Source organism: Centropristis striata, chromosome 6 (genome assembly GCF_030273125.1).
Source record: "Centropristis striata isolate RG_2023a ecotype Rhode Island chromosome 6, C.striata_1.0, whole genome shotgun sequence".
Taxonomy (NCBI): Eukaryota; Metazoa; Chordata; class Actinopteri; order Perciformes; family Serranidae; genus Centropristis; species Centropristis striata.
The window spans coordinates 37675097-37687619 of NC_081522.1; the positions used below are offsets into that span (position 1 = coordinate 37675097).

General features: G+C 42.0%; 1 protein-coding gene across 1 annotated transcript in view; it reads right to left on the reverse strand.

Annotated features, from left to right (window-relative positions):
* The window catches only part of LOC131973898 (unconventional myosin-IXa-like), a 177850-nt gene that overhangs the window by 39340 nt on the left and 125987 nt on the right, over nucleotides 1–12523 (reverse strand). Inside the window, exons 10-11 of the mRNA XM_059336024.1 lie at nucleotides 7548–7664; nucleotides 5258–5392 (exon numbers count right to left, since the gene is read on the reverse strand). Coding sequence (XP_059192007.1) covers nucleotides 5258–5392; nucleotides 7548–7664 — 252 coding nt within the window. The remainder of the gene's footprint in view (nucleotides 1–5257; nucleotides 5393–7547; nucleotides 7665–12523) is intronic.

Below are 12523 nucleotides of genomic sequence, written 5' to 3' on the forward strand. Positions count from 1 at the left end.
TCACAACACAAGCATTATGATTTCAGTTTAGTTTGCTGAGTTTATGTAATCCAGAGGACTTTTAGGGGGTGTAAGCAGGTACAGACCAAAGACTTGTGGCCCGTTTGAGGCATCGAGTTCAGCATTACACACCTCAACCTGACTGATTCATGTTAGCATTAACTGGAGCATTAACTGGATGTTAGTTTTGACAAAAAAATAAAACTAAATGAACGTTACGAGTGTCTGTTAGTCCAACCAAACGCTGAACAAGACATTTTAATGAACAAAATGTTGATTGTCACTAAGTGAAAATACAGTTAAAGGGTCAAAGTTAAAGAGACCAAACCGCTAAACGTCCTTTTTTATATGTATATAACGTTATATATAACTTTATTGACTTGTTGCCGTGGATACGCATTGTTCTGCTTCTCTCCTGATGACGGCTCGCCTTGTTAGTGACCTGTCAATCAAAGGTAGCCCCGCCCCCAAATCATACGATTCTTTATCTTCTATTTTCTTCTAAATGGGGCCATTATTTACACTATTAACATCAGATTGTCTTCAAGAAATTTTTTTTACTAGTGATTGAGACCATAGTGTTGTGAGAAGTGAGAAGTTTCCTCAGTTTGCATTGAAATGAATGGACACAAATGCTTCTGCAGGCCCCTGATGCAATTTTCAGACCTGGAGGTTGCCGCCTGGTACAGACGAGGTGTGGGTGCTTTCTCTGCTCCTGACGTCAAACGGAGGCCCGGGGGGCCAAAGAGTGAACTGCACAACTTTATTCAAACAAACAAATCAGTGGAGACCTCCATTAGGAAGCTGCACCAACCTGCCTCACAGGGGCCTCAGGGGGCCCCGGAGGAGCTCGGCCCCACCTCAGCTGTTGTTCTGTCAAATAAACCGAAGCTCTGCAGCGGTTGGGAGGACCCGGTGATTAAAGGATAATAAACGTGAACTCTCTGCAGCACTCTGACAGTTATCAGTCGACATAACATTATAATAAATAATAAAAAACTTCAACTGACGGTTCAATCAGAAGACGGAGAGCCACGAGGATCACCTGCTGCCTGATAAACTGTCGACACGAGACGTTACATAACACGCCTTTATTTATTTTAGTCACTTATATATAAGTTCTGTGTCTTTCAGACTGAATAAAAACTAAAGATTCCTGTAAGTGTTGCTGCCTCTGAGAGCAGAAAAGGGTTGAGTGGATTTAAGGGGACTGATAAAAAATTAATAGTAATAATATGATTAAAAATAATAATAAATAATTGAAATATGATTGTTATTTATAGTTAAATTATTATTAAATATATTATAGAATACTGATGCAGCTGCCTTTGTAATCAGTATTTATTCACATGAAATTATCTCTCAATAAACATTTTAACCTTTATTTGCATTAAAAAAAAGAAGAAAAGCAAAAAGAGAAATGTAAAGAAAATGTTACAGAATTAAGCCTGTGGGTGTGGGGGAAAATAATACAGAAATAAATAAATAAATACATTTAAAAATACAATTTAAATAATTTAAAAATAAAGGTAAAAATAAATCAATACATTTAAAAAATGTATAATGAATAATATATTTTATATTTTATTAAATTAAATAGTAAAGTAAATAAATAAAATATTAATATATTATATATAGTAATATAATAAATAAATAAATGAATATATCTATCTATCAATATCATATTTTATTAATTATTGCCTACATTTATTGTACTGGTTTTGTACTGGTACTGGTACTGGTTTGCATATTGATTTATCAAATAATTTATTTATTAACATTGTAATATGGCAGCTTCATAATTTATTTGCAGTTATTATAAGGTTGTCCTTGTACGACCGACAGCTTCAGAGGAAAAAAATCCAGTTTGAGGTTAAAGCCCCGAGTGTTTTAACTGTCAGATTTTAATTTACAGTAACAACCTGTTTGTTCTTACATGTTACATCCTGCAGAGAGAGTGAGCGTGTGTGTGTGTGTGTGTGTGTGTGTGTGTGTGTGTGTGTGTGTGCAGACCCTGAGGGCTAACTGTCAGCAGCAGATAACAGAACTATTAGTGATCTTCATCGAGGCTGAGAGGACGATATTTCTCTCGTTTACTGACTCGCTGCTCTCTTCTCTCCCGTTCTGCCCTCAGCGCTCGGCCCGCCTGCCGCCACGCCACAACCAATCAGAGATCAGCGAGAGGCAGACGAGAGCCGACAGCTTCAGAGACACAGAGCCACTGATTGAGACTCATTATCTCTTCCTCTCTCTCCTTCCTCTCTTCCTCTCTCTCCTTCCTCTCTCTCTCTCTCTCTCTCGGATATGATTCAGGGTAAAAAAAATCAAACATGCAGAGTGAATATGAAGCGGTTTGGCAGCGGGGATCTGAATAAATGAGCATAATGAATACATAATATAGCTGGTCAGGCATTAGTGGTTCAGTAATGGAAGAGAGGGGAGTTATGGAGCTGGTGTCTCTGCAGCAGTTACAGCGAGGACATGAAGTAACAGCAGAAAACAAAAACACAAAGAGAAAGAGAGGCTGTTTAGAGACATAAGGCGCATTTCCATCAGTGAGCCTCTATGGGTGTGGCTTGGGAGAGAGGATCCGCCCAACTTCACTGGTTAGCGGCTCAGAAAGTACCTGCCTCAGGTCGGTACTTTCTGAGCCGCTACTGACTAGTCGACACTGATTGGATATGGTTGAGGCGGCAGTTTTCACTGATTCATTGTCAGACTGGTGCAGACTGGACGCTGAGGGGTTAACATCTCCTGCTCTGACTGCAGCTGGGAGAGACTGCTGTAGGAGGACTGGGCCGCTTGTGAGTGCTTTGGGACGGAGCCTGCTACTCGTTAAGAAGAGTAGGAACGCGGCGGCAACCTCCGGGTCTGAGCAGTGAGGTAAACCAGGAAGTGCCTAAGTGTCCATCCATTTCAATGTAAAATGAGAACACTATGGTCTCAATCGCGAGTAAAAAATCTTCTACAAGACGATTTGATGTTAATAGTGTAAATAATGGCCCCATTTAGAAGAAAATAGAAGATAAAGAATCGTATGATTTGGGGCGGGGCTACATTTGATTGACAGGTCACTAACAAGGCAAGTCGTCATCAGGAGAGAAGAGAAGCAATGCGTATCCACGGCAAAGTGTCAATAAAGTTATATACTATACTAAAAGGACGTTTAGCGGTTTGGTCTGATAACTTTGACCCTTTCACTGTATTTTCACTTAATGACAGTTTATTTGAACGTTTTGTTCATTAAATGTCTTGTTCAGTGTTTGGTTGGACTAACAGACACTCCAAGGAGTCGCTGTTCATTTTTCTGAGGTAAATAACAAACATTTTGTTTTTGTTTTTTGCCAAAACTAACATCACTTAATGCTATCATGAGTCAGTCAGGTTGAGGTGTAGAGAGGCTGTAGTCAGTGATCAGATCCCTCTCCTCCTCCACAGTCCAGATATGGTCTGCTCCGCGTATCGGAAGCAAGATGGCGGCGAGTGTAAGGATGAACTTGATGCTTCCAACGGGCCACAAACCAACGGGTGACGTCACGGTCACTACGTCCATTATTTATACAGTCTATCATAGGAATCAGTCTCCAAAAGTCTCCAATAACACTAGAAAAAGTCGCTAGATTTGTCGCTTTTTTGAAGAAGAGTCTCTAGAGGGTCTGAATAGTCGCTAAATATAGAGAAGAAGTCACTAAGTTGGCAACACTGCTTGCCTCAGTGGAAACACGCATATAAACAACAACAAAAAGCACCAAAAGCTCAAAGTGCAGCTTTGGTGTGGAAACATGCAGCTGTGTGAGTCGTGCACTCTGACCTGTTCAGCTCGTCTCTTCTGACCTTTCTCTTTAATGGCTGTGTGTGATAAACTGAACCTTGCTGCACAATCACAGCTGCTTTACTGTCAGAGAGACACGAGGCCGTGCAGCACAGAGCAAACAAACAGTGCAGGAATATACATAAAGACTGGTTGTTTGCTTAAGTAAAAGGTTTGTGTATTATAAAGAATCTTGCATTCATTAGTAAGTTAGTGAGTGAGTAGTAAAGAGTTTAAAGTCCTAGTAGAAAGTGTCTGAGGTCAGACTGAAGAGTTTGAGCAGCTCCTCCGTCACACTGCACCACATTCAGAGCTCTCTGAACAGGAAGTGGTTTATTTCCAGCAGTTTGACGTCAGAGTCAGTGAGGAGAGTCTATTCATCATTCAACCATCAGAAAATCAATCAGGAGCAGAAAACAGCAACAACAACAATCACTGACGTCAATACGACACAGAAACACAGAATATCACAACATGTTATCAGCTGCTGCAACAATTATTATTGTCTGGAGGGAGAAACGAGGGGAGGAGAGAGGAGACAAGGAGAGGAGGAGAGAGGAGGGGAGGAGGGAGGGGAGGAGGGGAGGAGGGGAGGAGGGGAGGGCAGTAGAGTCAAGCTGAATAAAGTAAAAGACTGTAGAGTAGAGATAATAGATAATAGAGTAGAGAACAGTAGATATTGTTCTAGTCTGAATATATGTTGGTTAAAGTACAGTAGAGTACAGTAGAGTACAGTAGAGTACAGTACAGTACAGTACAGTAGAGCACAGTATAGTAGAGTACAGTACAGTAGAGTACAGTACAGTAGAGTTGAGTACAGTAGAGTACAATAGAGTGCAGCAGAGTACAGCAGAGTACAATAAAAGAGAGTACAGTAGAGTGCAGTACAGTACAGTAGAGTTGAGTACAGTAGAGTACAATAGAAGAGAGTAGAGTAGAATAAAGTAGATACCTGCTCTAGTTTGAGCATGTGCTGGTTGAAGTAGAGTCGAATAAAGTAGAATAAAGTAGATACCTGCTCTAGTTTGAAGATGTGCTGGTTGAAATACAGTAGAATAAAGTAGATACCTGTTCTAGTTTGAAGATGTGCTGGTTGAAGTACAGTAGAATAAAGTAGAATAAAGTAGATACCTGCTCTAGTTTGAAGATGTGCTGGTTGAAGTAGAGTCGAATAAAGTAGAATAAAGTAGATACCTGCTCTAGCTTGAAGATGTGCTGGTTGAAGTAGAGTCGAATAAAGTAGAATAAAGTAGATACCTGCTCTAGTTTGAAGATGTGCTGGTTGAAGTAGAGTCGAATAAAGTAGAATAAAGTAGATACCTGCTCTAGCTTGAAGATGTGCTGGTTGAAGTAGAGTCGAATAAAGTAGAATAAAGTAGATACCTGCTCTAGCTTGAAGATGTGCTGGTTGAAGTAGAGTCGAATAAAGTAGAATAAAGTAGATACCTGCTCTAGCTTGAAGATGTGCTGGTTGAAGTAGTGCTGCAGTCGTTCGTTGGCGAAGTTGATGCAGAATTGTTCGAAGCTGTTATTTTCATAATCCTCAAAACCGAAAATATCCAGAACTCCGATGGACAGGATCTGATCACACACAAACAAACAAACAAACAAACACAAACAAACACTGTAAACATCATGACAAATGTACACTTCTTTATACTTCAGAGACCTTATTTATTGTTTATTGTGTTTGTTGACCTGTGCCTGTCACACAGACTCATGACATCATGTTTCATCAGTAAAATGGGCTGTAAAAGCTGTTTCTAATTCAATTTTATTTTATTCAGCAGTGTTTTATTTCTCTCTGAAGGGCAGCAACATACATGAACACACACACACACACGCGCACACACACACACACACACACACACACACACACACACACACACACAGCTGCATATATAAACTGTATCTGTACATAAGAACAATAACCTTGACAGAAAGTGCAACCTCATCGACCCCCTGACAGCACCGAGGGACACACACACACACACAAACACACACAGAGATGATGTCAGTGCCAGGGGAGGCGCGCACACACACACACACACACACACACACACACACGGACAGCACAGGACCACAGGGGGTAAACTGAGCTGAGTGGAACTTGATGCCATCTGCCCAAATGTTCTTGGCACATACACCAATACACACACACACACACACACACACTTACACTAATAAACACACACACACACACACACACACACACACACATGCACACGCACACAGAAATGTACACACATACACACACAAACACACAGAATGATCTGTTTTCTAATCCTTTAGATGCCCCCACAGGGTTTGACTTGCCAGCTGCCACTCCAACACACACACACACACACACACACACACACACACACACACACACACAGTGGTATTTAACATCACACCCCTCCCTGCCTCGGGGACACCAGGGAGAAAAGGATCCAGTCAGACGGACAGATGAAGGCGGACAAAGACAAAAAAGAACAAAAGAAACAACATAAACAGGACAGAAAGGATGAATATTGATTTAGAAATATAAAAGTAAATGTTTCTCCTCCAGAATGTTTGTAGTCTTTAGACATTTTTGAATCATTTTGTTCCTCTGAACCCCACAACCCAGAGGCCCGTTTGAAAGGCATGTTTTTGTTTTAAAAAAATCACCAAAATCACAGCATTTATCAGAACCAGAAGCTGTAAAAACAGAAATAATCGTTGGATTTTCTAGTTTCCAACGGTCTTTGAACAGATCATTTATGATGAACGCTTCTGTCGAGAAAAATAACCAAATCTTGTAAAAAGTTGTCTTTATAGACTATTCCAATTTTGTAAAATAAACAAATAAATAAATGTTAATTGTCGTTAATTAATTTATTTTATTTTATTTATCTTCTGATTTATTGGTGTAGCATAAGCCGGTACATTATGGAGGGGATCTGAAAGTTTTCTAGCACGTCGAGCAGCGTACATATGACACTGGATATTTACGAGGAGCACCTGAATGCATCATTGGCCATTCTAGTTATTGAGTAAAATTAATGATGAGCTTGTTTTGGTTTCATGTTGAATTGTGCTGTGAAACAATTAACAGGGTGCAAATCTGTTGTTTTGGTTGCATAGTTTGTGGAATAAAAAAGGGTTTTAAATGCAAAGAAACCCCAAAACAATTTGTCTCTCAGACACAGAGAGTGTGTGTGTGTGTGTGTGTGTGTGTGTGTGTATTTCTGGATTGCAGAGCCTGCATATAACTCTGTGCAACTGTATGTATGTCAAGTGTATGTGTGTGTGTGTGTGTGTGTACAGGTGTGTTGGTGCATGCAGCCTCTCTCAAGGTACCTGTGACTGAGTGCATGTGTACGTGTGTGTTTAAGCACATGTTTTTTGGTATTTTTACATAATTTTTGGTAATTTCGTGTCTTTTTCGGGTCATTTTGTGCCTTCAGTGGTAATTTTGTGTCTTTTTCGGGTCATTTCACACGTTTTTCTGATCATTTTGTGTCCTTTTGGTCATTTTATGTTTTTTTTTTTGTTATTTTGTGCCTTTTTCGGGTTATGTTATATATTTTTTGAGTCATTTTGTGCCTTTTGTGGTAATTTTATGACTTTTTCGTGTCACTTCACATGTTTTTCTCAGGTCAGGCTCTGACTGAGTGAATGCATGTGTGTAGGGCTGTGTGTGTGTGCATGCATGCGTGCGTACATGCGTGCATGTGTGTGTGTGTGTGTGTGTGTGTGTGTTAATTCCTACCTTTGAGGTGTCCTCCAGGTCCTTGTTGTTCAGCAGAGCGTGGTTAGTCCTGAACACAATCCAGTCAAACAGCGCGCTGTACAGAGACTTGGCCATCGAGTCCCTCACCGTGCCCGCCTGTACACACACACACACACACACAGAGAAAAAACACACACACACAGAACACACACAGGACACGTCAGTCTCTTCCTGATCAGAAACATGTGGATTTATAAACTGTGTTTTATCTCTCTGAGGCTCAGTGAGGTGTGGTTCCTCTCTGCTGCTGCTGTGTTTCTGTGGTGGACCACAAGTCTTAAATGGATACAAAGAGAACACTTATGCAACCAGTAAAACAGCTCCTTCTTTATTCTTCAAAACCTATTTTGTTATCCTGAGCTGCTTTTTTCTTTTCTCTGCTGTTTCTGTAACAAACGACAGAAACCTGCAGACTTCAGCACATCAAACACCTTCAGCAGCTCCACACTGAGGAGCCCTGTGTGTCTGTGGAAGTGGATCAGGGTCCCTGTGTGTGTGTGGAAGTGGATCAGGGTCCCTGTGTGTCTGTGGAAGTGGATCAGGGTCCCTGTGTGTCTGTGGAAGTGGATCAGGGTCCCTGTGTGTCTGTGGAAGTGGATCAGGGTCCCTGTGTGTGTGTGGAAGTGGATCAGGGTCCCTGTGTTCTATGGAAGTGGATCAGGGTCCCTGTGTGTGTGTGTGTGGAAGTGGATCAGGGTCCCTGTGTGTCTGTGGAAGTGGATCAGGGTCCCTGTGTGTCTGTGGAAGTGGATCAGGGTCCCTGTGTGTCTGTGGAAGTGGATCAGGGTCCCTGTGTGTGTGTGGAAGTGGATCAGGGTCCCTGTGTTCTATGGAAGTGGATCAGGGTCCCTGTGTGTGTGTGGAAGTGGATCAGGGTCCCTGTGTGTCTGTGGAAGTGGATCAGGGTCCCTGTGTGTGTGTGGAAGTGGATCAGGGTCCCTGTGTGTCTGTGGAAGTGGATCAGGGTCCCTGTGTGTGTGTGGAAGTGGATCAGGGTCCCTGTGTTCTGTGGAAGTGGATCAGGGTCCCTGTGTGTCTGTGGAAGTGGATCAGTGTCCCTGTGTGTCTGTGGAAGTGGATCAGTGTCCCTGTGTGTCTGTGGAAGTGGATCGGGGTCCCTGTGTGTCTGTGGAAGTGGATCAGGGTCCCTGTGTGTCTGTGGAAGTGGATCAGGGTCCCTGTGTGTCTGTGGAAGTGGATCAGGGTCCCTGTGTTCTATGGAAGTGGATCAGGGTCCCTGTGTGTCTGTGGAAGTGGATCAGGGTCCCTGTGTGTCTGTGGAAGTGGATCAGGGTCCCTGTGTGTTGTGTGGAAGTGGATCAGGGTCCCTTTGTGTCTGTGGAAGTGGATCAGGGTCCCTGTGTGTCTGTGGAAGTGGATCAGGGTCCCTGTGTGTCTGTGGAAGTGGATCAGGGTCCCTGTGTGTTGTGTGGAAGTGGATCAGGGTCCCTGTGTGTCTGTGGAAGTGGATCAGGGTCCCTGTGTGTCTGTGGAAGTGGATCAGGGTCCCTGTGTGTCTGTGGAAGTGGATCAGGGTCCCTGTGTGTCTGTGGAAGTGGATCAGGGTCCCTGTGTGTTGTGTGGAAGTGGATCAGGGTCCCTGTGTGTCTGTGGAAGTGGATCAGGGTCCCTGTGTGTCTGTGGAAGTGGATCAGGGTCCCTGTGTGTTGTGTGGAAGTGGATCAGGGTCCCTGTGTGTTGTGTGGAAGTGGATCAGGGTCCCTGTGTGTCTGTGGAAGTGGATCAGTGTCAGTGTGAATGTTTGAAACTGGATCAGAATAAGTGTAATGAGGAGCAGGGAGATGCTGAGTCACAGAAACAGAAAGATCCAGAAACCTGGAGGACCACCAGAGAAACTCTGAGGTGGACAGATAATCAGTTTTAATTAGAGTGAGAGTGTCAGAACATCAGATCAGGTCGTTATTTCACAGAATAACTGACATTATAGCAGAATAATCAGCTGAGGAAATGAATCGTTATATATATTATTATTATTAGAACTTTATCATCATAACATTGCAGCGTTTTCTTGAAATATTATGACTTTTTTCTCATTAAATTAAACCCTAACCCTAACCCTAACCCTGTGAGACATATTTTGAATACACGCAGAAAGTTTTGAACATGAGTATAAATCTTGCTGGAACAAATGAGAGCTTTTAACCCATTTAAGGCGGGAAAGCATTACCACATTTCTACCATTAAAACCGGGGGCGCTGTTGTGTTAATCTACCATTAAAGGCGGGAAAGCGGATACGTCGTTTTGTAGTATTTGTAGTTTTTTCCACCTATTTTGGGTCTCTTGGCCGATGAAAAGCATCAGAATACATGTGGGAGTTTTGCAATGCATCATGGGACTTTTCCAGAACTGAAATCATGGTGGAAGACGACTATAGCGGAGGGAGCTCAGATATAACAGCTATAAGCTCTCAAATACTTTTTGAATTTCATTTCTATCTGCTACAGAGGCTGAAAAATCTATTATTTAGTAGGAAGAGTTGACACTTCTGTTGAATTTCCAGAAAAACTTCAGGTTTTAGGGGGTTATTTTAAAATCGCCCAGAGGTTTTAAAGGCATTTTTTCCAGCCGTTTTAGGCCTAAATGGGTTAAAGTAAATAAAGACATTTCTACCATAAAATGGTGCATAAGTTTGATGAAAAAAATCAAAACTCAGGGTGACCGTATTTTCAAACCAGGACCCTTTGGACTTTCCACTCCTCCTGTTTCTCCGTATCTCTGTTGTTTGTTCCTCAAATGTGTGCAAATCAGAAAAAGTTTGCTTTGGTTAGAAAAAATGTATCATGAATGCAAACAGTCTGACAGAAAGTGTGAAAGCCAGCAGCTCACCACAGGCTGCTGGTATTAATAAAGTGTAACAGCTTTGTAACAACAGGCCCGTTGTGTTGGAGGTAAACAGGAGCTCCCTCTCCGCTCACAACTCGGAGTTAGAGCTCTGACGTGCAGGAGTCCCGCTGGGCGGACCGCTGTAATATTTGAGGTGTTTTCAGTCTGCAGCCAGAGCCGTGAGAGCCTGCAGACCTGCACGTCTCTGCTCGGACAGCGTGTTGCTTTACGGATCGATTTTTGATCCTTAAAGACGTCGCTGCCAGGAGCCTCCGTTGGCTCCTCAGACACGATGAAAGGACATGACTTGGATGACTTGGATGACTTGGACACCGGAGCTTGTTCTCTGGCAGCGTTAGTGTTGTGATTGAACACAGAGCGGAGCGAGACAAAAGAAATCTGCTTCAGCTGGGTCTGACGCCTTAATGCCAAGAACCCCGAAACAGTTGGAACATAACAGCTCAGAGACCGGTCTGAAGACAGACTGATCCAATCAGAGAGGGTTTCATTTAGAGACTGAAGCAAGAAGAAAGAGAAACTTCTGTATTTCATCACTTTTCTCTTTATGAATGCAGACGACTCCTTAACAAGAGCCCTCAGACTTCACTCCTCTACTTCATCAAACACTTAAAACTTCCACTTAGGATACGTTATAAAAGTAAAAACACTCTGCTAGGATTCGGATTATCACTTTCAATAGCTAAAACTGCCGACTTTAAGAAGAGCTGGAAGCACACATATTCTTGTTGTTGCTTTTATGTATGTATTTACTATTTCTATTTATACATTTTAACCTTTATCTATGTTTTTACAACAAGTTTTATTTAATTTGCTGTTTTATTTTGTTTTTATTTTTCTTTCTTCTTTTTTTGTTATTCGTATTTTAGTTCACATCAATATCTCAGTATAGTCTGGACCTGTAAGAACTTTTAATTTTTAATTAAATGTTGCAGAGACTGAAGCAAGAAGAAAGAGAAACTTCTGTATTTCATCACATTTCTCTTTATGAATGCAGACGACTCCTTAGCAAGAGCCCTCAGACTTCACTCCTCTACTTCATCTAACACTTAAAACTTCCACTTCAGATACGTTTTTAAGTAAAAACACTCTGCTAGGATTCAGATTATCACTTTCAATAGCTAAAACGGCTGACTTTAAGAAGAGCTGGAAGCACACATATTCTTTCTTCCTCATTGAGAAACCTGCACCTGGCTGCACCTCGCTGCTCGCTCTAGGTTAACCCGTTACAGGGCAGTGCAGTCAGGCACAGAGGTCGAGATCTGCCATAGTTTTGCAGCCGAATCTTTGCAAATTAATCTTGAGGCAAATTACTAAAATGGGTTTGAAGTGATAATTAACTAAATTCACACAATCCATCCTCCAGTAACAGACAGTAATAAAACTAACAGAAGCCTCACTAACGTAAAGTCACGGTGTGACAACAGTTAGACCGACCTGATTCTCCTGAAACACAACAACAACAACAACCAGCACACATTAAAGCTGAACAAATGTCTTAAACCAGTTATATAACAAAACAACATGATAATGTTAGTGAACCCATTCACCCCCAGCGCTCGCCGCCTTCTGAGGCGCCCGCCGCCGGTTGCCAGCAGCCGTGATGAAGCAGAACGGAGCCTTTTAAAAGTGGTCTCTTCTCTCCTGCATTATTGATCGTTTCTGGTATTTTTAGCACAACAACCTGCACACATTAAAGCTGAACAAATGTCTTAAACCAGTTACAACATGACAACATGATATCGTCAGTGGAGCACAGTTAGGGTCGCCAACCGTCCCTTGAAAAACAGAATCGTTTCGTATTTAGAAACAAAAGCAGCCGTCCTGTATTGAGCTGAAAAGAGACGCACTTTGTCCCGTGTTACTGTGAGAGTCAAACAATAGTCAGTAAAATGCCAATGGAAGATGAATAAGAGGGCGCTTTATATGAAAACTTACGGTAAGCTTGTTTCCCAGGCCTTGTCCTGCTCTGTGACCAATGAGCTGACAGCATATTCACACATGAGTATGATGATATAGAATACACACATCTCATTGGTCGAGGAGAAGATAGCGGGGACAACAAAGCAGCTTCAAATTTTAGTGCGCAATT